This window comes from Pongo abelii, chromosome 18 (assembly GCF_028885655.2).
Source record: "Pongo abelii isolate AG06213 chromosome 18, NHGRI_mPonAbe1-v2.0_pri, whole genome shotgun sequence".
NCBI classification, from domain to species: domain Eukaryota; kingdom Metazoa; phylum Chordata; class Mammalia; order Primates; family Hominidae; genus Pongo; species Pongo abelii.
The window spans coordinates 80777419-80805140 of record NC_072003.2 but is presented as its reverse complement, the minus strand read 5'-3'; the positions used below and the strand labels follow the sequence as shown (position 1 = coordinate 80805140).

Here is a 27722-nt window from a genome sequence, read left to right as displayed (position 1 = left end):
ACACCATGTAAATGACAGAAACGACAACGTTTCATTCTTAAATCAAATCAAGCTGTATTGATAACGCTGATTTAGCAGGAACCACTCTAAAAATCAGAAACAATTAGAATGCCTTCCCCATCAAATTATTTTATTAGGTTAATTAAACAGCTTAAAGATGATTCATTTTGTGTGGTACCCTTCTAGAAAATATTTCAAGTTTTTAAGTGAACTTCCAATACATAAAACAAAATTACTTTAGCATACACAAATTTCAGATCAAAATACAACACTCTGTTTCTGTTTTCTTACAGTTATAAAATCCAGTCAATACAAACGACATAAAAAAGATAAAACACTTTCACTGATCCTTGGTACAAGAGAACAGCATGATGGCAAAATGTTCCCCAAGCACAGGTCCTGGGTTCGTGAGAAGGGACCAACCCCACAATATACTGAAGCATGTAAACAAAGTGCGTGCTACTTAATTTAGGTTAACAAATCCTTTTTGCATCAGTATTACTTGTAAACCATAAAGCAACTTTTTAAAAGAAAGGTTATTAATTAAAAATTACTTCTGACTGCTAGATTTCTTACCAGCAAGTGAACAGAAAATTATCCCACAAAACAAACTAATACCTTTGGACTACAGGATGTGAGACGTGACAGTTCAATGAAATCAACTTAGCACAACTTCTCTACTATCCTACTGAACTTGGGGAGTACAATTTTACAAGTTGCAGCCTTCTAGCACTTCCAATATTTTGAACTTTCTCAGCCTGTCTTTCATTTAGCTATTATTTTCATTGCAAATCCCTGTTTTTCAGTAGTAGGACTTTATTAAAGATAGGATATCACACACAATACAATCTTAACTGAATATGTGTCTAAGCAGACCTACTTGGAATTCTACTAGATAATAAAGTTGCAGGATTTAAAAGAAATACTATTCTGCAGGTCCCATGTCAGAAAACACAGATATGTTCAACAGGTTTGTGTCGAACAGGATGAGTTTTGGTGTGGTATTTATATGGTATTCATGGCATTTTCCTTACAGCATTCAAAGCAGCAAAATGACGAATCAAGACTGCTAAAAACCAGTCTTGGACAAGGGTGACAGTCACATATTCGAGGGTCCAGCACAACACCGGCATGAGCCAACAGGAGCCACGCTGGCCACCTGCTGGGCCAGGGACCACTGCGAACAGCAGCCCTGAATTTGGGAGGGTCAAATCGAATTTATAAATCTCGTTTTCAGGAATTTCCTTGATAGTTCTCTTTCATGGCAGAAGACCTATACCAGTGATGGAAAACAAAAGAATGTACACACTTCTAGTGTGTCATGAATGGGTCTCACTCACAGACAGGTACAGACATCACTGTCACTAGTAACACACAATGAAGTCTGCCTACGCCTACCTGAGGAGCATCTGTGATACCGTTTCTGATGAGGACAGGACTGTGCGGAGGTGGGCAAAGCAGGGGGTGCTTTCGTCAGCTCTGCTGATCACTTCCAGGCTGCTGGTACACACCCCAACAGTGGCTGCAAAGATTGTTCAAAACTTCTGCTGAAGCCACAATGATTACTGGATGGTTGTCACAATTCACAAAAGGTATGATACAAAAAACAAAGGGGTATCACCATTATGTCGCCGGCGAACTGAAGGGGTACAAGACCAAGGAACCAAACACAAGCTGAATTCAAAACGAAAAGAACCCCAGTGGCAGAAAAAGCCACGAATTATTTAATTAAGCAAGTTGTGCTAATAAACAGCCTGTGCTTTTCTTAACTAAAGGCCACTCGATACATTTCCCAACATACAATTTTTATTCAGATTATCTTTGTTTTCATGGAGAGCTTGAATTGTGAGGTATGATCTAGGAAAAAGATGTTATCACCCACACAAATGGAAGGCTTACTTCTTTATTTCTTAAGCCGATGACACCCTTTTGCCCGCCCCATGTACCAGATCCTACATGATTTTTAAAAATAAAACATAAGTCAATTTCAATGAGCATATGCTAGACTAACAATAAATTTATTTTCTGAAGTTTCTTTTGAAGCACAAATTCCTTTTAAAAAAAATATGAAAAGGTGGTCTCTCTCATAAACAAGCAGTTCTAGTTTCTGATCCCACCACGATTTGGAACACAGTGTGTTTTTAAGTCAGAGCTGAAGAGGAGAGAAGGAAACAAGGGCTGCGCTCCCCTCTGGCGAATGCGAGCTGGAAAGGGACAGAGGAGGACCCACACGAAGGCTCCCCACCCGGCTCTGCGGACGGACGGACGGACGTGGCAGAGGGCCTGTCACAAGAGACCACCAGGGCCGAGCACATCCGGGAGCGCGGGGCTGCACTGGGTGCTGAGGTAGTGCGCGGGACCTGTGCCTGCCTGCCCTCCCGGCTTGGAGGGGAGCCCTGAGGGCCTCTGGGGCTGGCCTGGAAGGTGTCATTCTAGCCTACAGGTGCCTAAGGGGCTGGGATGTGTCCTTGGCGGTGCCTCAGAAGGCACCTGGGCCCGAGTTCTGACCTGGAGCCTTGGGGACAGATCTGACTCTCACAGCCAGGGCCAGCTGGTTGTGGAAAGTGCTAGGATGAAGGTCTGCTCAGGGATCTCTGAGGCTCATGCTCTGGCCATTATGTGGTCTGAAGAACCAGAAGAGCTATTCTCCTCGCCCCCAACAACCCGCCCAACTGCACCTTTCTTTTCCTTTTTATTTTGGATACATAATTCAAGCAGTTAAAAAACCAGGCTGGAAGAGGGTTGGGATAGAGGAGCAGAGGGCAGGGTGAAAAAGCTATCCTAAGAAGAGTGAGTACAAATGACGACTCGAAACACGGCCAAAATACCCTTCCTCCACCTTGACGGCAATCCCTAAGCTGGCAGAGAAAGATGCGCCGACTGCGAAGTGCCTGTTTTCTCGGAGATTCCACCTAGCAGTGTCCATGGGGAGCCACGGTGGAATATGGAGAGAAAAACCAATGCTGCTTCCAACGAAAGGTTATTCACCAGTGAAAGAAACGGGGAGAAGACACAGCCGGCTAGCTCTGAAGACGTGGTGTGCACCCCGGCCTATAAATCTCTTATGATCACGATCCCGTGTTTCCCCTATTTCTGAGGAGATCTTTTTTTTAAATTTTTTATTTTTTTATTTTTGTGAGACAGAGTCCCCCTCTGTCGCCCAGGCTGGAGTGCAGTGGCACAATCCTGGCTCACTAGAACCTCTGCCTCATGGGGTCAAGTGATTCTCCTCCCTCAACCTCCCGAGTAGCTGGGATTACAGGGGTCCACCAACACACTTGGCTAATTTTTGTATTTTTAGTAGAGACGGGGTTTCACCATGTTGGCCGGGCTAGTCTTGAATTCCTGACCTCGAGTGATCCACTGCACCCGGCCTGAGCAGATCTTTTAGAAGGCAAGAGGGGTCAGGACACACAGGCAGAGGCTCGTTCCCTCTCCCTCCAGAGCTGAGAGTAAAACTCCAGTAGACTTTCACCAGGGAGGAGGACAAGACAAAACCACGACAACAATCAGGTCCCTTGGTGACGACGTAAACCATCAGCAAGGCTACCCACCTAGAGAGGGGGAAGGTTGCCGCGCCAACCTCCCCTAGGGCAGGAGAAACAGCTGGCTTACGTTCAAATGATCAATATCCCACCCACCCCAACAAAACTTTTTTCTGCAATTTCATACAGCAACATTCTTTCTTGAACCGAGACGTAAGACTTTACATTTAGCCATTACACTGTGAAGAGTATTGCAGATCTAACACCCAACACATCTTGCCCAGCACTCTTTTTTGCCTTCTATATTTTTATTCAAGTTACGGATAAAAATGTCAAACAGGATGCTGCTAGAGTAGCTCACCTTAAGCGATCTTGCCAAAGATCCGTTCTTACCAACACTATCTGAACCTGGCTATTCAACCGACTTCTCGGTCCTTTGTTAAATCCTAGTTCTACTTCCCTTTCTTTTTTTTCTTTTGAGATGGAGTTTCGCCCTTATTGCCCAGGCTGGAGTGCATGGCACCACCTCGGCTCACCACAACCTCTGCCTCCTGGGTTCAAGAGATTCTCCTGCCTCAGCCTCCTGAGTAGCTGGGATTACAGGCATGTGCCACCATGCCCGGATAATTTTGTATTTTTAGTAGAGACGGGGTTTCTCCACGTTGGTCAGGCTGGTCTTAAACTCCCGACCTCAGGTGATCTGCCCGCCTTGGCCTCCCAAAGTGCTGGGATTACAGGCGTGAGCCACTGTGCCCGGCTGTTCTATTTCCTTTTCACATTCACGAGATCAAGAATGACTTTATCAAATGTCTTATTGAAATCAAGACAAGCTGAGCATATCATATACTCCTACCTCTGCCAGTCTCATAACCTAACCAGGAAAAGAAGTGTATGATATGATAGAAGGATTAAGTAGTTCACTTTTTGTACCACTTTGTTAAATAACCTTCTTTATGCAAAGGTACGAAAGTTCCACACACACAGACACATGCACAAACACACACACACGTACACACAAGTACTTGTAACACATATCTGTTTGTTTTTAAGTTTCATGTAACATCCAAGTTAAGAAAGCATAGTTAGGTCTACTGATCTAAAACAGAGATCTAGGAATTATCTAGTTTCTTTGACCAATATAGATTACTACCTTTGCTATTTCAATGAAAAAAAGAAAAATTCAACTTTAGGAAAGAGTTTTAAGTATTATTAGAGAATTTTACTGGGCAAATTCTAAACAGAGGGTTTTTATAACAAACTCTATATATCCTAAACACGTATTTTGGGCTGTTTCAGCTATCTAGAATTGTCTTGAATTTAAATATTAGAGATGTAGAAGGAGAGAGGTGGCATGGGTCTAGAAAGCAAATCATTTTCTGGCTGGATGCTCACACCTGTAATCCCAGCACTTTGGGAGGCTGAGGCAGGTGGATTGCCTGAGCTCAGGAGCTCGAGACCAGCCTGGGCAACATGGTGAAACCACATCTGTTCTAAAAATACAAAAAATTAGCTGGGCATAGTGGTGTGCACCTGTAGTCCCAGCTACTTGGGAGGCCGAGGCAGGAGGATCCCTTGAGCCTGGGAGATGGCGCCACTGCACTCCAGCCTGGGTGACGGAGCGAGACTCTGTCTCAAAAAAAAAAAAAAGTATTTTATGAACACCACCTTCTAATACATTTACTTGTATATCATGTGGCAGCAGATGTGAGAATGTGGAAAGCTATAAGGCCTGAGACACTCAGTGCAGGCAGCCTTGGCCTCATCCACAGGGCCTCCCACCACCCCATGTTGAGAGGTGACATAATCATGGTGGCAGCAACAGTGGACACTGCATGCAAGGCACTCTCCCAGCTGCTTACAGTCATCACCCAGTTAATCCTCACAACAACCCACAGAGGTAAGTCCTCCTGCTATTCTTCTTCCATATAAGAAATGGAGCCTTGGGAGCGTTAAGAGTTTCCTAAGTCACAGAGTGTTAAGTGTGGCAGAAGCCTCCAAGCCCAGATGCACCTGCCGCCAAGGCCTACGCTCTCAAGCACTGGGTTTGTAAGGAAAGTATATAAAGATGATTGCCTGAAAAGAATTAAAATAACAAAGTCTGGGCTTTAAGTTCAAGGAATAAGCCTTTGTTCTCATGGAAATCACTTCCAGGAAATGTCTCATGTCCTGAGCTAAGTCAACAGGGTGCCAACAGATTGTCAGTGGAGGAGAAGCTTTGTCATTCTACTATTGAAAGCAAGCCCTTTACTCTGAAAAGCACAAGCATAAAAATTAAATCTTACTAATGCATAAGGACAGTTAAACTTGGCTATACTTGGTACAACTTAAGCACCAGATTTTACCTGGTGCTTAAGTTATACCAAGTATGCCAGGCTTTTAGAAATGGGCTTAACTCTTTTGGCCATGGCATCACGGAACTCCTCCATTTAAGTAGGATGTGTATGACTGTGCCCTGAAACTGGGCCATTATTACAAGATCTCCCGGGAGGAAGAGTCTTGCCTACAACTGGTGAGCCTCCTCAGCTTCTTCCTCCTGACTTGGTGACCAGGCAAGCTGACAGACGCTAGGGAGGATGGAGGCGACCATGTGCGGAGTGCAGAAGGCGCATACTGGAGGAAGGTGAAGGATGTTCCACAGACACATGGAACAAATCACATCATTCATGATTTTCAGTATCATCCAACTCTATATAGTTCTGCCAACCTCAACTCTGCACTTAGGAAACACTTTGAGTGAGGAGGAACTTAGCAATGAGTAGATTTTCATCAAAATTAAAGATTTCTGGGAAACAATAGCACCTTAGGAAATGAAAAAAATAGTATCCTCAAGCACCCAAATCCCAAATACTGGGTCAGATGACAGACACATTTTCTTGTCTGATGCTAACAAGAATGGAAATCGAGCCCCCTGTTTTACATAGCAGTGGCGTTTAAATAGACTACTTTTCTGCATTATGAAAACAGCCTTCTAAAGACTCTTTAAAGTTCAAGTTGAGTTTCAAGTAATCACTTTGCAGCAACTCTAGGAGAATTATTATTCCTCCCGGTTGTAAGTGCTTTTTTTTTTTTTTTTTTTTTTTAAGTAGTAAAATGGAAAACAGGCCTTAGAGAATTGTATTCCTCAAGGCCTCTGACTGCCTGCTTCCAAGCTTTTGTTAAAGAACAGAATGTGTTGAATTCTTCTCAATTGGCAGGGGATCAAGCACAACACTACATAATGAGGTAGCTGAGAACAGAGTTTTTCCTATAAACACAAAGAACAAGTGAATAAGTGCATGTAATTCTCATCCAATTAAACAGGAAACATGATAAAGCAAGTTACTACAGTTGTATTTAAACCAAGTTGACCGGTATAACTTCAAAAAATTTAACCCAAGGTTCTCAGGTATGCCTTATTCATAACTGATGAGTAAAAACAATAAAAATAAGGTACCCAAACCTACTATTTGTAATGAAATGCTAAAAATAAGATCCTAATAAATATAATTCACCAACCAGAAGACAGATGAACCTATGTTTGGGATGTGAATGATTTGAAATGGCCGTTCATTTACGTGGATCCTATTCAGTGTCTACTCATTCACTTCATCTTAAGGCAGCGTGTCCCCCGGACTCTGTGGGTTGCCATCCTTTTCCACCTGTTCCTTCTCTAACTCATATCATGAATGTACAGTTTCTGGTTTTCTTTCAATGTGTGCACAGAAGGAAGCTCAACAACTTTGCTGAGCCAGGAAGAAATTACTATCAACATTTATAATCAGGCCAAATTTCAGTTGAGTAGTGACTTTAAAAGAATTAGTTTTAATCTCAAAATAAAAAAAAAAGAGGCCAGGCGAGGTGGCTCACACCTGTAATCCAGCACTTTGGGAGGCTGAGGTGGGCGGATCATGAGGTTTAGGAGATCGAGACCATGCTGGCTAACATGGTGAAACCCCGTCTCTACTAAAAACACAAAAAATTCGCCGAGCGTGGTAATAAGCGCCTGTAATCCCAGGTACTGGGGAGGCTGAGGCAGGATGATTGCTTGAACCCAGGAGGCGGAGGTTGCAGTGAGCCGAGATCGCGCCATTGCACTCTAGCCTGGGCAACAGAACGAGACTCTGTCTCAAAAAAAAAAAAGAGAGGGAAACAGTCATTTCTGACTAAATAATTACATAATGTAGTTTTATTTATTAGATGTTTAATTTCATGAAAAGGGGAAGGGGTTTAAAAATCCAATCACTTAGAGAATTTCAGTGACAGAACTGAAAAAGAACCAACTTTCTACTGAGCGTGGCGGCTCATGCCTGTAGTCCCAGCTGGGTCTCCACATCTGAGGCCAGGAGTTTGAGATCAGCCTGGGCAACAGAGCAAAACCCTGTTTCTAAAAGAAACTTAAAAAAATAAAATAAAAGAAAAAAGAAAAAACTTTCCTAAACTGTATGCATTAGACCAACCCATTTGGAAGTATGATTTAATTCCTTAGATGTCACATAAATGGAACTACCGCAATGAGACAATATTGAAATATGTTTAAAATGGAAATAATAATAGGGTTACTTCTGAAAAACACAAAACCTTAGCAAGTTTTACCAGCTAACTTGCAAAAAATATAGAAAATGCCTAGCAGTCAATACCAGTGAGACTTAACTGCCAGCAGGCATGACAGACACTCAATCCAAGTTTGTGTTATCAAATATGGGCAAATGGGCCCCTTCTCATTCTTATACTATGAATTTCTGTAATTTCTCAAAACGACACAAAGAGTACCTCAAGAATTATTAAAAGCTATCAAAATACTTTCCTCAACATTCTAAGACATAGTTTATTTTCCCTCACTAATTACATGGAATAAGAGAGGGAAGCACACATGAAGCTCTTTGAAATAAAAGAAGTTTCTCTTTCAAACAAACTTTCTTCTGTTCTTACGACCTTAGTAAATAAATTCTTAACCTTCCTATAGCTAACTAACAAAGAAAATCAAAGATCTTTCAGCTTATGCCTGTGCAACTAGCAAAGGACATGTTTGGGAGCGTAAATTGTATTAATACTAAAAATGATTATTCTATTATTAAAAATACTTGTATGCCTAGAAAAATCAACTTCCAGCCTCACTGGCTGACTGGTGAGCTGATAATCCAATGACCTGGCTTCTGCTTTTGGTCCTTGCTCCTCCCTAAAGTGAGAAATGAAGCCGTATCTATCAGGCCTCCAAGATTACCCTGGTACAATGGGGAGAGTGCCCTGCCTATTCCAGAGATGTGAGGATCAAAGGGGTATGTCCTGGAAAGATTTTGACACCCATATAAAAAGCAGTCAATAAAGCCCAATACTAAACATGATCAACATTATAAGCTGTGCTGAGTCTATAGAGGGTCTCAAAAAACCTACAGAACACGTGGAGACCACAGGATTGTACATCATGTACATCAGGCACTTGGCATCGTTTATGCTATACTAGTTTCAGCTCCATATAGGAGGCCAGCCCATGCTAGTTTCAGCTCTGTATAGGAGGCCGGCCCATCTGGGTACAAAGTTTCTCACTGAAAACCCAGTAAAATCAGTCACTCTTGGAGTGCCCTTTTCAACAGAAGAACATTACTTTGATCACAAGAATCTTATACTTATTTGTCAAATGTTTATTGACTACCTACTCTGTGCAAGCACTGAGACTGGCAGATGACAAAGACGGGGCCCTTGCCCGTTCCATAGTGGGTTTATGACCTTGAGTAGGAGAGTGGTGTGACATCTGCCTCACTGTTCGGCTCCCAGGATGGCAAGCACAGTTCCTAGTGGGTGCTCATCAGACATGTGTTGGCTGACCCAAGGTGGGTTTTGCTACACTCAGCTGGTCTCTTCTCACTGACTTCCTGGACTCCAGTGCTCAGCGAGCAGCCAGTGGAAAAGGGCCGCCTCACCTTTCCCCTCCACAAGGTGTTTTTCATGGGGTTCTGGCATCTTTAAATTGATACAGTCAAAGCGCCATGTCATTCTTCCCCCATTTAACCAAAGGTCTTCATCTGACCACGGGAGGCCTCTTGAATCATGAACGCCAACATTCTGGAAGGGGATACTGCGGTGTTTCTAGCATTCCTTGGAAGGTTTTTGGAATCCCTGGTTTGGTACACTAATGGAACTCCATTTGTACCAAATGGAACTCTAATGGACCACAGTAGCTAAGACATTTCTCTAGAAATGAAACTTAACTACCCATGAGTAACTTAGGTGCCATAGCAAAGCCAGTCCTGTCTTTACCATGTTTGTACAAAGAATGTATTTCCTATGCATTGACTAGGGAATCCCCCCAACTCATAAATTATAAAAATGACACTTCCAAACTATCAATGAAGAAAGTGTCATCATTAAAGTGGTAGTGCAATATAACAAAGTGTTTACAAACAAAACACCATCCAACATACCCCCAAATGCTCTTTTTTGGTTGTTATACAGTTTGAAAAAAGCCTATGGTTAGCTATCAATTCCTTACAGCAATGAAGTACTAAGCTAAACAACGAATTTAGAAATTTCTTAGGCCAAATCTTGACAGTATACCAACTACGAGTTGGTAAACACTATTTTTAATCCTGCTAAAGAAGAGAAATGCGAACACCAAGTAAAACTTACTATAAACTACAAATATTTCAATATTTACACTCAATATGAGTTTGACACAGTAGTATAAACTGAAGGTCAACAGGCTCAAGAATTTATCTGAAGCACCAGGAGACAGTAATATATGTAGTTTAGAACTACAATTCAAAAAGTAAACACATACAAATACATTTATCAGGTCAAATAGCATCACACACACACGTACACTCACTCATCTCTCACACTTTTTCTTCTCACAGGATATAAGCACTATCAAAAACAAAACAAAAAACATTTTAAATAAACACTTAAATCTTTGAAAAATCTAAATTTGGATATGCTAAACAAAGAAACAAACTACCTATTTTAGACTGCAGCCTAGGAGAGATTCTTTAAATATTTACTTATTCTAACCTGAGACAACTTTCCTTCTGAAAATAAATTGCACTTCCCCCAAAGATATTTGTATTTAAAATTTAAGACCTATCCTGAGCCACCAATTCCAACACACACCTGGTAAAAGTGCCTTATAAAGAAAGAAGTATCAAAAAGTTATCAAGAAATGATGTTTCAAGGCATAAGTGGAATGCTAAAACACAAACCTGCATGAAATGAGTCAAAATTTATTTTACAATACTGAAATAACTGTAATTTACAAAAGAGTCATGATTAATTTTGGAGCATAGTAAAATTAAACACATCCCTACACTTCAACACAATATTTTAATATTTATATACAGTAAAATAACAGTTTGGCACTTAGCAGCTTTGTTGGTTATTGCATCCCATATTATGTGGCAAATTTATTTTATAAAACATTAATTTCTGCAGTTATAGTGTCAATGAACTGAAATTAAAAAAAAAAACCACTATTTTTATAAAATGAATTTACCAAGTCATGCAGGTACTGATAATATTGCAAGAGGAACACATTCACTCCTAAATAATGAACTGTCTCCTTGGAGAGGCCTGGTGTAGGCTGGAAAAAAAACTTTAAATGTCAGAAATTAAAAAAGGAGAATTGCTGACGATCGTGGCTTTAACTGGATGTCAGTTACTGTTTTAATGTTCCCCAATTGCAGCTGCTGAATGCCAAGGTACTGTTCTGTACAGGATATTTCACCAAAGCAAATTTAGTTTTTTAGCTATTTGCTTCCTCTAAAACTAATATCTAGTTGTAAAAAGAAAAATCTTCCTTCTTTGCAGAGGCCACATAGTTTGCTTTCATTAAAAGATCTCCACACTGTCACTATAAAAATGTGCAGACAACAGCTGACTGGTACACAAAACAATTCTGAATTTGGTTTTGACTGACATATTAAACATGATAGAATTACATGACTGTGTGGCATATCTGGCCTGGTGCCTCTGGTATATAAGATAAAAACCTTACACCTTCTCTTATCAGGTATCTTCTGGCTAAAATGGAGAGGTAATGTACCACACTCAACACTCTCTAGAACCCCATAGGCAAAGCATCTTTCAGCAACTTTTGTAGCATTGTACTGACTTCCAGCAGGTATAAGAAAAAAAAATCACAGTTAGGTCACCCTTTTTTATGTCTATGGGTGGGAGAACGTAAGTGATGTTTTTCATATGCATGTTAATTGCATACAAACATTCCATACAGGAAGTTTCTAGAAGAAATTCCTGTTCTCGACTTAAAACCAAAGGATACCTTTATACATGTGTTAATAAGACAAAATGCTGCTTCTTACAGCCATATTCAAAAAGGAAAAAAAAGCTATTTTTTTTTTAGAAAACAATTAAAAATGAAGTATATTAAATTGATTAGAAATTTGACAGTGCATAAAATTCAATTTAGGAAGTAATCAAGCACTTTGAAGTCCCCGATTTCACACTAGGGTGCTGTAATTCAAGTGGAAAACTAAATATCTTACAAGATACGTTTCACGAACGAAAGACATTTTTCCCCCAATGAGAAGTGGGGTAAAGTGAGTTGAGGTGGGAATGAGAGATAGGAAAGGAGGGAAGGAGGAAAAGATTAATTTGCTCTACTATGAACAGAATGAAATTAAGTTGAGGTAGTTTATTCTACCAGCCAAACTTTACTCATAACATAATTTGTCTAAAACTCTCACTAGTGAATGCCACTGGGAAACTTCTATTACAAAGACTAGATTCTTAACACAGATTCGCATTCTAAGACAAGTTTTCAAACCCTAAACAGTAGTAAACAAGACTTTGTGTGCTTTCAGACAGGTTATATGAAAAAGTTTCTGATCCCTATATATTTTGCCTGGATAGCTTTTTTGTTTTTGTTTTTTTAGCCATAGCAGACCTTTATTATTTGTCTGACTCAGGTCTTTCTTTTATAAAATCTCCTACTCACTAATATCCTCACACTTAGAAAATGGTTTTGTTCATTGAGAAGGCAGAATGGCACTGCAGGAGACCCTTCCCAGCTCCACAGGTACTACCCCAAAAAGGATGCGTGACGTGTCTTGATCTAAGTCAACACAGAAGCGAGCAACTTCTTTCAGTTCACGTGAGGGCTGCAACGTGACTCATCAATTTACTAAATCTTTACATTACTAAGATAAAGTTATAAAAGAGCAATTTTATCTTCATTTCAATTCATCATGATATAGTTTTAAAAAGGTTCTTAGGACAGAGTACTAGGAATAAATGGAGACTAACTGGCATACAGTCCAATCTAACATTTTAGGCACAAACCTTAATTTGTTGGGCAGGGTTAGGCATAATATATCCTTCCAAGTGCAGTGGAAAAGCAGTCTTGGCATGTTTGGATATGTTGATTTGCATATACGGATTTTGTTACCAAAGCTACGTATTTGAACACAGCAGTCAGACATGAGTTCCCTTCAGGGAAAATGCACCTTAATATTTTAACTTTGATATTTTACATGATACCAATTCCCACTCCCTTTTCCTTTTGATATTTACTAGCCTCCATCGTCTACGGCCACATCTAACTGGAGGAACTCACTCCTCCCAGGTAGTTTTTCAACAGTTATGTGTTCTCCCAAACAAGAGCTGAAGCTCAAGTTTGTAAGCATCGTAAAACCACTAAAGAGTTACCATACCAAAGCCCAGCACAGAGTGAGTTTCAGCTGCCATTTCTGCTCTCCCTTTCGTAGCTATGTTATGGTGCTCTTGGGTCAGGATCTTGCACTCTGCTCTGCTTCCTCCTCAAGGGGAATGAACACGAATACGGAATAAGCCTTGCTGAAGCTGCAGGCGGAAAAGCTTGCAATTCGCAATGCGTAAGGCTGCGCACCCTGTGCGGCGAAGGTCGGATGGAAGGAGTGGTTTAGTGTGGTGCCAGGTTCCTGTGCTTCTTTTAAACTCACGCACGTAGTCGTAATTGGTACCTAAGCCACAGAAATAAGCAAGGGTGAGAAAATGTACCCAGAATCACCAGGAAACAGTTCCAAGAAAATCACTGTAACACTCTTACCTGTATCAAGATCTCCAATAACATAAATACTGGCTCCTATAGGTACAGCTCCATAAACAAAAGAGGAACTGGCGGGGATGCATAAATTCTGGTCATTAAGATAGATCCATCTGAAAACAAAGCCCGTGCACAAAATTAAGGAAATCAAAAGGATGACAACAACATCTAGGAAGACTGACACAGCAAGCTTCGTGAGTCATCAGCAGTATCAGGCACTGTGCCAATCTCAACCCCACGTTCCACTGCCAGGTAACCACCGACATGCTGCCAGTCGCTACAGATAGGAGTTTTGTCTGTGCTAAAATGAAACATGTATTGAGTCATAAACAGCATGTGCTTTCCAACCTGCTTCTGCTCAGTACAAGGTTTCTGAGATTCATCCACACTGTTGTTTGCATCTGTCACTCATTTCTGTTTATTTCTAAGCAGTATTCCATCATACGGATATACCAGAATTTGTTGGTTTTTCAGACAGGGCCTCCCGAGTGCAGTGGAGCAATTACGGTTCACTGCAGCCTCAACCTACCAGTTCAGGTGATCCTCCCACCCCAGCCTTCCAAGTAGCTGAGATTACAGGTGTGCATCACCACATTCAGCTAATTCCTGTGTGTGTGTGTGTGTGTATATATATATGTATATATGTGTATATATATACACATATACATATATGTATACATATGTATCTATATACACATATACATATATGTATACATCTGTATCTATATACACATATACATATATGTATACATCTGTGTACATATACACATATACATATATGTATACACGTGTGTATATATACGTATACATATATGTATACACGTGTGTATATATACGTATACATATATGTATACACGTGTGTATATATACGTATACATATATGTATACACGTGTGTATATATATGTATACATATATGTATACACATGTGTATATATACGTATACATATATGTATACATGTGTGTATATATATACACACACACAGACACACACACACACACACATATGTATGTATAAAGACGGGATTTTGCCATGTTGCCCAGGCTGGTCTTGAGCTCCTGGGCTCAGGTGATCTGCCCACCTCAGCCTCCTAAAATGCTGCATTACAGGCATTAGGCCACAGAGCCCAGCCCCAGAGTTTGTTATTCATTCACCTGCTGATGTTCCAGTTTTTGGCTATTATGAATAAGGCTGTCAGGAACAATAGAGAGCAAGTCTTTTTTGTGGACTTATGAAATTGCTGGGCTATATGGTAAGGGTATTGCCTACTGGAAAAAAAAAAAGTGCCCCACTGCTTTCCAAAGTGTTGTGCCATAATTTTGCATTCCAATTAGCAATGTGTGAGAATTCCAACTGCTCAGTATTACTGTGAGATCTAAGTATTATATTTTTAATGTTGGCTATTTTAATGGCGTACACTTCCCTGAAGACTAATGATGTTGAGCATCTTTGCATGTGCTTATTGGTCATTTTATGGAATTTTTTTTTTTTTTTTTTGAGACAGGGTCTCACTCTGTCACTCATCCAGGCTGGAGTGCAGTGGTGCAATCACAGCTCACTACAGTCTCAACCTCTTGGGCTCTAGTGATGCTCCCACCCCACCCTCCCAAGTAGTTGGGACCACAGGTGCACACCACCACCCCAGCTAATGAAATTTTTTTTTTTTTCATAGAGATGAGGTCTCACCATGATACCCAGGCTGATCTCAGGTTCCAGGGCTCAAGTGATCCTTCTGCCTTGGCCTCTTAAAGTACTGGGATTGCAGGTGTGAGCCACCATACCCAGCCCCATTTTATGTTCCTTTATAAAATGTCTGTTTAAAGGTTTGCTCATTTTAAAACTGGGGGCCAGGTGTGGTGGCTCAAGCCTGCAATCCCAATACTTTGGGAGGTTGAGGCAGGTGGATCACTTGAGCCCAGGAGTTCAAGACCAGCTGGGCAACATGGCGAAACCTTGCCTTTACAAAAAATACAAAAATTAGCCAAGTGTGGTGGCATCTGTCCCAGCTACTAAGGCTGAGGTGGGAGGATTGCTTGAGTCAAGGAGGTCAAGGCTGCAATGAGTTGAGATCACGCCACTGCACTCCAGCCTGGGCAAAAGTGAGATCCTGTCTCAAAAAAAAAAAAAAAAAAAAAAAGGACGTAGCAAGACTGTCTCTAAATTTTTTTTTAATTGGGTTTACTGTCTTCTCATTGAATTGTCAGATTCCTTATATCCTGTGGATACAGATACTTTGTTAGATACATGGATTACGAATATTTTTTCCCAGCATGTAGGTTGCCTTTTCATTTTCCTAACGGAATCTTTTGAAGAACAGAAATTTTTAATTTTGATGAATTCCAATATATCCTTTTCTTCTTTTACAGTCACAGTTTCTGTGTCATTCTAAAAAATCTCTGCCTACCCCAATACGAAGATTTTTCTCCTTTGCTCTCTTCTGGAAATTTTACAGTTTTATCTTTTACATTTAGGTCTATGATACATTTCAAGTTAATTTTTTGGGTTTGACATGAATCACAGTTCACTTTCTTCCATACAGACAGCTAGCTCTTCCAGCACCATTTGCTAAAGGCTTTTCTTTCCCCCACTAAATTGCCTTGGCACCTCTGTCGAAAATCAATTTAATAACCACTAAAGGATTTGAGGCTCTATGAAGAAGTGGTTGATCCCAGAGCTGAGGCAGAGAAAATACAAGTGGGGCCTGGGGCATCCTGTCGTGCCAGATAGGAAGTGCTTAAAAAAGGATGGGGGTGTGTCAAAGGACACGGAAGCCACAGTGAAGCAGCTACTGACAGCCAAGGCTGGAACTATGTGAGCAAGAAAATCAATAATGATGGTGCTGGATTTATAACTCGGGAAATAAAATAAATATCCATGAATCCATATACTATAAATAAATGGAAAACATTAACAGGAAAAAGGGGCAGGTTTCCTTTACCGAAAAATTCCAATTAATAAATGCAGAAGGAATGACGGAAACAAAATCATCATCAGGCAAACACCACAGTAATGACTTCTGCAGGCTAGGTCTACCAGTGGATGCTCAAATGAGTGCTTGAGAGTTTCAGGAGAAAATGGTTTTGCAAATTCTCAAATTATCTCCACCAAAGTATTTATTAATTACAACAAGAAAATCAGTTAACTTTCCAGGGGAGAAATCTAACAGATACCACCTTAACAAAGTCATCAAGGTTAACGTCACCAGCAATAAGGCACATCAACGTGTTCTCCCTGATATGATGCAGAGAAGTGCGTAATATGACTTCTGTGGTATTGCCAAACTGCATAACCTCAGTCTAATTGCAAGAAATCATCAGATCAATCCACATTAAGAGATCCTACAAAAAAATAACGAACCAATAACCTTCAAGAGGATGAAGGTCATGAGAGTCAAGGAAAGAATGAACCACCTGCTGGGTGCGGTGGCTCACGCCTGTAATCCCAGCACTTTAGGAGGCCCAGGCGGGTGGATCACGAGGTCAAGAGATCGAGACCATCCTGGCCAACATGGTGAAACCTCGTCTCTACTAAAGATACAAAAATTAGCTGGGCGTGGTGGCATGCGCCTGTAGTCCCAGCTACTTGGGAGGCTGAGGCAGGAGAATCACTTGAACCCAAGGGGCAGAGGTTGCAGTGAGCTGAGATCATGCCATTGCACTCCAGTCTGGTGACAGAGCAAGACTCTGTCTCAAAAAAAAAGAATGAAGAACTATCACAGATTAAAGGAGTCTAAGCAAACACAGTATCTGAATGCAATGTAGAATCCAGGATTGGATCTGGAAACCAAGAAAAAAGACATTATAGGAAAAGCTGGTGAAACTCCAGTAAGTCTGTAGTTTACTTAATAATTTTGGACAACATAAATATCCTGGTTTTGATGCTTGTACTACAGTCATGTAAGATGTTAACACTAGGAGAAGCTGACTGAATGGCTTATGGAAATGGGAACTCTTTATTTCTGCAACTTTTCTACAAGTCTATAACATTATTCCAAAATAAAAGTTTTTTATTTCTTTTTCTTAGAGAGTAAATCTAGACCCTGCTATGTAATAATAATGTTCCCTCAGGGTAATGTAAATGAACATTTGTCTGTTAATAGCTAACAGGCAGAGCCAGGTCACAGTGGACTTAAGGAGGCCCTTGGGAACGCATCTAAATGGTCTTAAGAGTTACCAAGGTCCAGGCCTACCCTCACTGGAGCACACAGTCATATGGTCATCACTCCATCATCTCTACTGTATGCTGTGAAGCAGCCAGGGCATCTCAATGTCAAATAGAAATGTACAATTATTTCCCGAAGAACACCACTTTTATTTCAATGAATACTCTTCCTAGACTCTTCTAAAGCAGGTAGCTTCCACATTTAGAATTCCAATAAACACAAAAGCCGAATGATCACAGAACAACTCAGAAACAAAGATAAGCACCATGTTTCTAAAGCCGTTCATCTAACATTTGATTCAACTAACAACTGAATATTGATGGGTGTCAGGTAGTCTGCTGGGACTGGGATACAGATTTTGGCCCCTGCCTCCCAAATGCCTCCAATAAAATGGAAAAGGGAAAAATCTAAAAGCTTGTGCTGAAAGTGAAAATGGAGGCCCTGAACACACCTTTGAAAGAAAATGTTTGAAAAACATCAAACTACAATACTGGTTTATTCACATTTCACATCTTTAGGCCTAAACATAAATAACTACACCTCGGCATTTAAGTTCTTCCCAGATTCTGAATGAAACCAACACAGTTCATCCCTGGATTGACCGTATTAACCTAAGAAACTGGACTACATAGATGATCTACCAGGTTTTTGTCCCAAGCACATCAATGATTCAGTTCCTGGGTTTCAGAAAAATAAGTGTAGGTGATCTATTTTAGGTAAAGACAAGGCTTCAAATTCAACAGAACTAATTTTAAAATTTAATTGAATCACGTCTTCAGGTGTTGCTGCTTACAAAACAGGTATAAAAGGCCATGAAGTTTTACATGTCATTTATCATCTCACCGACCCTGAACAATTTAGCTATCCTAGCCTGCTTCCTCATCTGTTGAGTGAGATACCAGATACCAACCACCAACCTCAAACGATTGTTGTGAGGATGAAATGAAATACCAATGTAAAGTATTTTGCATAGTTTCTAGTACTTAGAAGGTATCATTAAACGAGAGTAATTTTTGCAATGAACAAGGCAATATCATGTCTTCAGTTATAATGTTTTCAAACATGGGCTTGTCAGTACTTGGGGGCTATAATGATACACCCTCTGGTAACTCAGAATTAAGACTGCTCTGAGACTGAAGCTTTAAAATACAGCATGGATTACAACAGTGAACTTCAGAGACAGGGAAGTAGAAGGGGAATGATAGGAAAGGAGAGAGGAAAAGAGCTATAGAGGAAAAGAGGGCAATCAATTGAGGAGAAAGGAGAGGAGGAAAGAAAAAGAAAGCTGTAGTGAGGCATCTGCTTCCAGTACGGCAGAAGAAACTCTTAACAAATGGCTCCTCAGTTGCTGCAAGTGTCAGCTGTAAACTCTGGACAAAATACAACTACCTGAGTGCTCTGGAAACTGAAGAAAAGCAGGTAGATTCTGGAAAGAAATGGAAAGTTAATTGAGCAAGCAACCCATATGGACTAAGTTTCCTGTTTCTTGCTAGCTTTCTCTGAAGGCAGCCTCACGGGGGCAGCTCTGGGTAGCTAAAGCCCTAGAGAAAAGTTGGCCGTCTTTCTGGCTACAGGACTCAGCAGTCAGGAAAAGGGGTCTTGGGGCAACCAGGGTCTCCAAAGTGTGACTGGAGAACCTGAGAAAGAAAAGAGGTAGAGAAGCACCCCTCAATTTGTGCGCATCCACTCATCTCAAGTCTTCAACTAACCCTGGAACCATGTATGCTTATGACCGAGGCTAAGAGAACTGGACTGAGATTTCAGCTGCCACCCATGGCAGGTGGCACGGCTTGCAATTTAAGTCTAACCAAGTCAATTGCTGACTAAAACTCAGAGCAACACTCTAAAGCAATATAAGAAAATTCAAAGCTTCAACAACATAATAGTAACCACATCCAGGATTCAGTCCAGAATTCCTCAACAAAAGAAGAGCCAGAAAAATGAGAACCCATTTCTCAAGGGAGCAAACAATCAATAGACACCAACTCTTGAGATGACTCAGATACTGGAATTAACAGGCAAGGACTTGAACACAACGACCACAGTGATGCTCAGTAAGGGAAAGGAAAATATGCTTGTGATAGAAAGATAGGAAATCTCAGCATAGAAAATTTAAAAACCTAAAAACAAAGTACACAAACATTTTAGAATTACTAACATAAATAAATAACATAAATTTGAAATAAAAAAATTCACTGGATAGAGATAACAAAAGAAAGCAGCAGCAAAGAAGACAGAGCAACAGAAACAATCCAATCTGAAGAAGGAAAAATGATACTGCAGACTGAATGGTCATGAAAAGAAAACATATCAGCATGTCCAGCTAGAGTGATGCTCTGTGGAAAGTTGAAGGCTTTCACTGTGTGCCTTAGAAAAGCAAAAGATCTACCATAAGTAATCTAGAATTCTACCTGAGGAAGCTAGAAAAGAGTAAAAGAAACCCAAAGTAAGTAAAAGGATGGAAGTACTATAGATGAGTGTAGGAATCAATGAAACAGAAAACACTATGGAGAAATTAACCCAGTGTAGAAGCTGGTCTTTTGTCCACAGAGGGTGCAGACTGTGGCAAGGCCGGGGGTGAAAGGGCCGGCTGCTCTGCCACTGTCGGCTGCCTTCTTCTCACTCCTGTGCTTGCTTCTACCAGCATGCAGGAGACCAGGCGTGCACACTCTCCAGCTTGTTTCTCTGGCCCCTGGCACCCTGGTGCTCTGCTCTCCAGTGGCCTCAGCACACACACTTCCAATGGGATGAATCTCAGCCCTGTGGGGTGGGGAAAATACTTCCTAATTTGTTCCTTCCTCGGGTGTTTTCCCTCTGCCCTAAAGGTAGCAGCTGTGCTTCCTACATTAGCTATTTCTACAGTTTTCAGAGTCCTCTTTCCCCACTTTTAGTAGCTGTCTCTTACTAGTGGTAATTACATATATTACATTTTCCCTGTTCAAATGACTGGTGTGGTTTTTGCCTCTTGACTGGACCATGACTGAAATAGATGTGGTTGGGGGTGGGGTTCATCTCTTATCCTCTAGTTCACACGTCCTACTAAGGCATCTGAAAGTACCTGTTTCTTCCTAACCATAAGATACAAACAGCACAATGTGGTCAGTGGGGAACACCATGATGATTAAAATCTCTGTGGACTAATATACAGCAGACATTAGCCCATTATATATTAGTTGACACAGCCCTGAGGCAAGGCTGTACAGGTGTACTGTTGCCCCTGACGAGTAAAAGCAAACTACTTCTGGTGACTCTTGCAAATTGGTATGAAGAAAATACATTAGCTATGTCAACGGCTGCCATACTAAGGCTGGGAACTGTGCCTCATAAAGATACAACATTTGTGTGAGGATATTACGTCTGGGAAAGAATCTGGGATCAGTATGATCACCCGATTAAGTTTATGAAAACTTTTGCTGTGTGCATTAAAAAAGCAAAAGATTGGCCAGGTGCGGTGGTTCATGCCTGTAATCCCAGCACTTTGGGAGGCCGAGGCAGGCGGATCACAAGGTCAGGAGATCGAGACCATGGTGAAACCCTGTCTCTAATAAAAATACAAAAAATTAGCTTGGCACGGTGGCGGGCGTCTGTAGTCCCCGCTACTCAGGAGGCTGAGGCAGAAGAATGGTGTGAACCCGGAAGGTGGAGCTTGCAGTGAGCCGAGATCACGCCACTGCACTCCAGCCTGGGTGACAGAGCGAGACTCCGTCTCAAAAAAAAGCAAAAGATCTACCATGAGTAATCTAGAATTCTACCTAAAGAAGCTAGAGAAGAGTAAAAGAAACCCAAAGTAAAAGGAAAACCTAAAAACAAGCTACACAAACATTTTAAAATTGATAACATAATGTTTGAAATAAAAATTTTCCAAGATTTTCCGACATCCATTTTACTTTTCTACTTTTTCTAGGTGAATTAAGTGGGGATGTGATAGGCATCGCCTCTCCTGCATTTTCTAGTCTTTGATGGTGGCACAATTTTTGCAGATTCACCCAGGATGCAGTATTGCTTCTGGTTTTCTATGTTGGTAGGGAAGCAAAGTTCCAGGGACTTCTACTTAGCCCTTTTGTCATAGTGGCCCCCAATCCATGTGTCAGAGAACCAGTATGGTGATTTTGCCAGTTGTCAAGTATGTCTATTCTAGTTATATATTCAGGAATCAAAAGAGGAAACTGACAGATCTCAACTTCAAAGAACAGTTAATATAACTTACATACTGTAAAAAACGAAAGTAGAAGGGCATCTAGGCTAAGCGAATGCACAGAGGCAGTAAAACACAAGAGGGTTTAAAAAGTGGGCTGGAGTATAGGACATGAGAAAGAAAGATACTAAAAAAGGGTGAAACTTTTTCTTAACCTCAAATCATGGAGAACCCTGAGTAGGTGGCTAAGTACTATTATCTTTATTTAGTAAGCAATGGGAAACAGTCAAGAATTTTGAGAAGGGCAATCAAAAACTCTGAGCAAAAAGGCGCGTGCCACTATGCCTGGCTAACTTTTGTCAGGTTCGTCTTTCAAAACCACAAATAAGTAACTGCACTGGCAAGGCTGGCCAGAGGCTAATGACACTACACAGATGCAGGAGTAACTGTGAGGGTAGCAGCGGGGCAGGGAAGTTGGAAATGTGAAAAATGCTACCGAGATTTAGAAAAGGACCAGACCTGGCAACTGATGAGTTGCAAAGCACAAGACAGAATTCAAGATGACTCCCTTTTCTGAGACAGGGTCTTGCTCTGGCACTCAGGTTGGAGTGTAGTGGCACGATCATGGTCCACTGCAGCTTCCACCACTTTCCAGGCTCAAGTGATCCTTCTGCCTCAGCCTTCCGAGTAGCTGGGACCACAGGCGTGGGACCACCATGTTCAACTCATTTTTGAATTTTTTGTAGAGACAAGGTCTCACTATGTTACTCAGGGTTGTCTTGAACTCCTGGGCTCAAGGGATCCTACCACCTGGGTCTCCCAGAGTTCTGGGACTATAGGTGTCAGCCACTGTGCCCAGCCAAGATGACCCTTTTTTGAACATGGATGACTGGGAGGATAGTAGTGTTACTAACAGAATAGGGACACAAGGAACAGAAATAGAGAAACTGTCATTCTGGGTATATGAAGCTGTTGCTCTGGCTTGGTAATCCTTTATGACAATTTCTTTGCTTTCCTTTCAAGCAGTTTTGCTTTTATTCAGAAAAACAGAAAAGAATAAGATATGGCTTTTTTCCCAGAAAGTTTTAACCTAAAAATAGGAAACAAAGACAGGAAAGACAAGAGATTACTTAAAAACAATCGACGTGGTCTCCAATTGAATACGTACTGCTCATCCGGCAACTACAATTTCCACACTATGCCAATATAACATATTTGCATCTGATCTTTTAAGAAATAAACTACTCCTACATGCTATTTTGTTCTATCGATAGTTATAGGAAAGCCTACATTTTTAAGTCAATCTAGTGTGGTAGTTGAAAAGGTGGACTCTGGAGCCAGAACGCCTCAGTTCAGATCCCACCTCAGCTCCTTGCTCCTTGTGTGTCTGTGGGCACATCACTCACCCTTTCCTCACATGGAAAACAGGAATAGTAACAGTACCTACACGCACTTCAGAGTGCCGTTTTGAAGATTAAATAAATACATGGCATTTGGTATTATATGTGTGTTTAATGTTATCTAAACATGTTGGAATCTTATATTGATAAGATAAATTAACAGCTTTCTTCATTCTATTTACAAACATCAGAGAGCTTAGAAATAAGGAACTGAACATACATGAATTTTATTTGGAAGTGCTTTTACTTATTTAGAGACAGGGTCTCACTTTGTTGCCCAGGCTGGAGTGCAGTGGCACAATCTCGGCTCACTGCACCCTCCACCTCCTGGGTTCAACCAATTCTCATGCCTCAGCCTTCTGAATAGCCAGGACTACAGACACGTGCCACTATGCCTGGCTAATTTTTTTTTTTTGTACATTTAGTAGAGACAGGGTTTCACCATGTTGGCCAGGCTGGTTTTGAACTCCTGGCCTCAAGTGATCCGCCCATGTCGGCCTCCCAAAGTGTTGGGATTATAGGCTGGAGCCACTGCACCTGGCCAGGAAGCGCTTTTAAATAGCAAAGAAGGAACAACAGTCTTATGTTTAATTATCATGAACTTAAAGCAAGTGATAGTTATATTAAAAGCTTATCCACTACAAATATGTAACAACCTGATAGGCCAGGTGCGGTGGCTCATGCCTGTAATCCCAGCACTTTCAGAGGCTGAGGCGGGCGGATCATGAGGTAAGGAGTTCGAGACCAACCTGGACAACATAGTGAAACCCTATCTCTACTAAAAATACAAAAATTAGCCAGGCATGGTGGCGTGCGCCTGCAGTCCCAGCTACTTGGGAGACCGAGGTGGGAGAATCGCTTGAACCCGGGAGGCAGATGGTGCAGTAAGCCGAGATCATGCCACTGCACTCTACCCCGGGCAACAGAGCGAGACTGTCTCAAAAAAAAAAAAAGAAGAAAAAAAAAAAAAGAAGAAAAAAAAAAAAAGACTTCATCCCTTGGGCAATCGGCCCTCCCAGTCATGTATCAACGAAGGAAAAATGTAGAGAAGTCTGAAAATCTGCCCCTACCACAGCAAGTATCCTCTAAGCTGCTCTCTAATAAATTTTCCTAAGATAGTCTATTCCTGTAATTAGAAAAGAAGGCTATGCAAATATCCTAAATTTAAAATACAAGTTAGGTAGCATTTACATGCATTTGCAGCATCTTTGTAACTGCTCACTGTCTGCCCTGATCTAAAACAGCAAGAAATTAAACCTTATGTTATGGCACCCTCTTCTGGTAACACGACTGAACTACTCTAATAAAATTACGTTTAGCATAGCAATTTCCCCTTAGGATTTAAACATACTACTGCAATAAAAATACTGTTCAGTGGTTACAATAAAATGTGTGAGGAAAGAGAGAAGACATCGAGAAGGATGTTATCTACTCTACAAGACATACGTGGCACTTGTCAAAGGTTTTAAGAATCTCGGACATCAAGCCTCAGCCACTTAATCAACATTTTACTAAGCATCTGATACAGACAGGTAGGATGTTGGAAGCCAGGATACAGAGCTGACGAAGGTGGACCTTGCCCTGAAGTTGCTTGCAGTTAACAGTTACAACCCCAGAGAGACTTGTCTGGAGTGCATGGAATCATAGATGAAGGGATTAAAAATCAGACTAGGAGGCGTGAGGCTTTCTCTAGGTTTTGATAACTAAGCAGTTTTGAAAAAGGCCAAGCTAACTGGATGGACACCGGGAAGGGAGCTTTTAGGCAAGAAGTAGCATACGAACACAGAGCTGAGACAACCATACATGTTTGCAGGGGAAAGTGGCTCAGTATAAAGTATCTGGGTCAGTAGCAGAAAAAGCAAAGGCCATATCACAAAAGGCCATATATGCTAAGTTAAGGAGTTTATTTATTTTTCTTTGGAGAACAGGATCTTGTTATGTGGCCCAGGCAAATCTCTAACTCCTGGGCTCAAGCAATCTTCAGTTTCTACCTCCCTAAATGTTGAGATTACAGGTGTGAGCCACCATGCCCAACAAGTTAAGGAGTTTTAAATTTTTTCTAAAAGCTATAGGGAGCCAATAAATGATTTTAAGCAACTGTCAAGATCTGATCTACATATTAGAGATATTTTCTATTTAGAGACATTTTAAGTTACTAGCACTTGTGAAGTCACTGAATAAATATCTAGTATGCATTAGACGTATCTCCTAAATCCATAATTTAATAAAGTGACTGAAAACAAAACTAAACAAAGCTAAAATACAACTGAAAGCACAAAGAAAAAGTTGCAATAGCTACGTGAAACCATTCTTAGTTACCTTTTAAACTCATCATGGTAGAACTCGGACTTGCAAGTTACCATCTCGCTACCCTGGGCGTCCTCACGACTTCGGACTCCCCCAAACACATACAGCTCCATAGCAACTCCACAGGCCACCGCTCCAAACCTGAAAGGCCACACACAGCATATGAGGCACAAGCTGTACAACATGGGATCTCACTCCCGCGTTCCTCTTATGCTGGTTTAACTCTGCAGCATTACTACGTGGGCCTTCCTTTCTCAGGAAATGCCAAGTCAAAGAAAAGGTTACTCTGAAAGAAAAGAACAAAAGCCAGGCAGGGTAAGGGGCTCCAAACCCAAAGAACAGCAAGGGAATCTACAAAGTCCACCCCACAGCCATGTACCTCCTCTCTTTTAGTGGACATATGGCAGTCCACTGCTGGGTCCTGGGATCATAACATTCCACAGACTCAAAAAGCTTTCCATAGGAGCCTCCACCCATGGCGTAGATTTTCTTTTTCATAGCTGCATAGCAGCCGATCTGAAAGCAGAAAACAATGGTGGGGGAGAGGCAACATTTCTCATTCCAGGTCAGGTGAATAGATATTAACCTGTTCGGGGCATACTTAAAGAGATTTAGGAAGGGGTTTGATTTCAAACAGTAAAACGATGGTGCTTTTCAGTATTACAACAGTGGACTTTAAAATGAGAAGAGAAAGTAAGACACATATTGTTAATCTTCAGAAAAGGAGCTCTTACTCCATCTGATACTATTTCACTAAGTGAAAGAAGTTCAAAAGCCTCATTTTTATTTATTTATTTATTAGAGACAGGGTCTCATTCAGCTGCCTTGGCTGGAGTGCAGCGGTGCCATCATAGTTCACTGCAGCCTCAAACTCCTGGGCTCAACAGATCCTTCCGCCTCAGCCTCCTGGGTAGCTGGGACTACAGGTGCACACCACTGTGCTTGACTAACTTTATTTAAAACTTTTTTGTAGAGATGGGGGATTGCTTCAGCCTAAGAGTTCAAGAGTTCAATGTGGTGAAACCCTATCTCTACTTAAAAAGACAAAAATTAGCTGGGTGTGGTGGTGCACACCTGTAGTCCCAACTATTCAGTAGGCTGAGGTGGGAGGATTGCTTGAGGCAGAAAGAGGTTGCAGTGAGCCAAGATGGCGCCAATGCACTCTAACCTGGGCAACAGAGTGAGACCCCCTCTCTCAAGAAAAAAAGGAAAGAGAGAGAAAGAGAGAGAGTAAGAGAGGGAAAGACAGAAAGAAAATAGGTTGGGAAGATGTGGCTGCTGCACCATTTGTGCACTCAAATGTGGAGCTTGGCACACAGCAGTGCTGCACAGGGGCCCACAACCAGGGTAAACTCTCACACACGCTCACTTTCCTATCTTGGTCTGTGGCTGATGACAGTAAAGGCAAACTACCAATAAAGACAGAATTCTATAAAGTTAATTCTTTTAACACTATCAGTTATATTAAAGGTTTATTCAGGATATGAAGACACATTAAGTTTAAAATCCAATGTGTACACAAACTAGTTACCACAAAATGCAGTCCTCACCTTTCTGACCATGGTCAAATCAGGTTGCTTTGTCCAGGTTTTAGAATAAATATCGTAACACTCCATGGAAATCAGCTCCTTTTCACCATCCTCTCCTCCCAAAATGTACAGCATCCCATCTATCTCCACAATTCCGAAGTTATGTCTTGCCTGAAATGACATCAGCCATCTCTGAACACACAAGGCCAATGATCATATTGAAAGCTGATATTCATATACTTAATAAAAATTAGAGAGACATAAAGATGGCAACAACAGACACTGGGGACTCCTACAGCAGGGAGACAGGGAGGGGAGCAAGGGCTGAAAAACTAACTATTGGGTACGATGCTCAGTACCTGGGAGACTGGATTAATCTTACTGCAAACCTCAGCAATGTGCAATATACACACATAACAAACCTGCACATGTACCCCCGAGTCTAAAATAAAAGTTGAAACTATTTTTAAAAATTAGAGAAATCTTTTTTCCCAGTGTTCCAGCATGGAAGTATCACGTTCAAAACCATTTCTCCAGTAATGCTTCTTAAAGATTTCTGGCTTCCCTAGCAGCCCACTCTTCCAGCACAACAGCCAGAGAGGCCAAAGCCATTTCTCAAAACAAGGTTATGAAATACATGATGAGTTCATCAGAAAATCCTCACTTTTTAACCCATAATAGCTCACAACAAGAAAA

At 41.1% G+C, this 27722-nt stretch overlaps 1 protein-coding gene across 3 annotated transcripts in view; it reads right to left on the bottom strand.

The window, feature by feature from the left end:
• Window positions 1-109: 109 nt before the first annotated feature.
• Window positions 110-27722, bottom strand: part of GAN (gigaxonin) — a 75234-nt gene continuing 47621 nt past the window's right edge. For all 3 annotated transcript variants that reach the window (XM_002826681.5, XM_054534191.2, XM_063717369.1), the window contains 5 exons: window positions 27048-27197; window positions 25877-26013; window positions 25510-25638; window positions 13498-13607; window positions 110-13411 (listed from right to left, as the gene is read on the bottom strand). In XM_002826681.5, the coding sequence (XP_002826727.3) occupies window positions 13230-13411; window positions 13498-13607; window positions 25510-25638; window positions 25877-26013; window positions 27048-27197 (708 nt within the window). In that variant the 3' untranslated portion in view covers window positions 110-13229. The remainder of the gene's footprint in view (window positions 13412-13497; window positions 13608-25509; window positions 25639-25876; window positions 26014-27047; window positions 27198-27722) is intronic.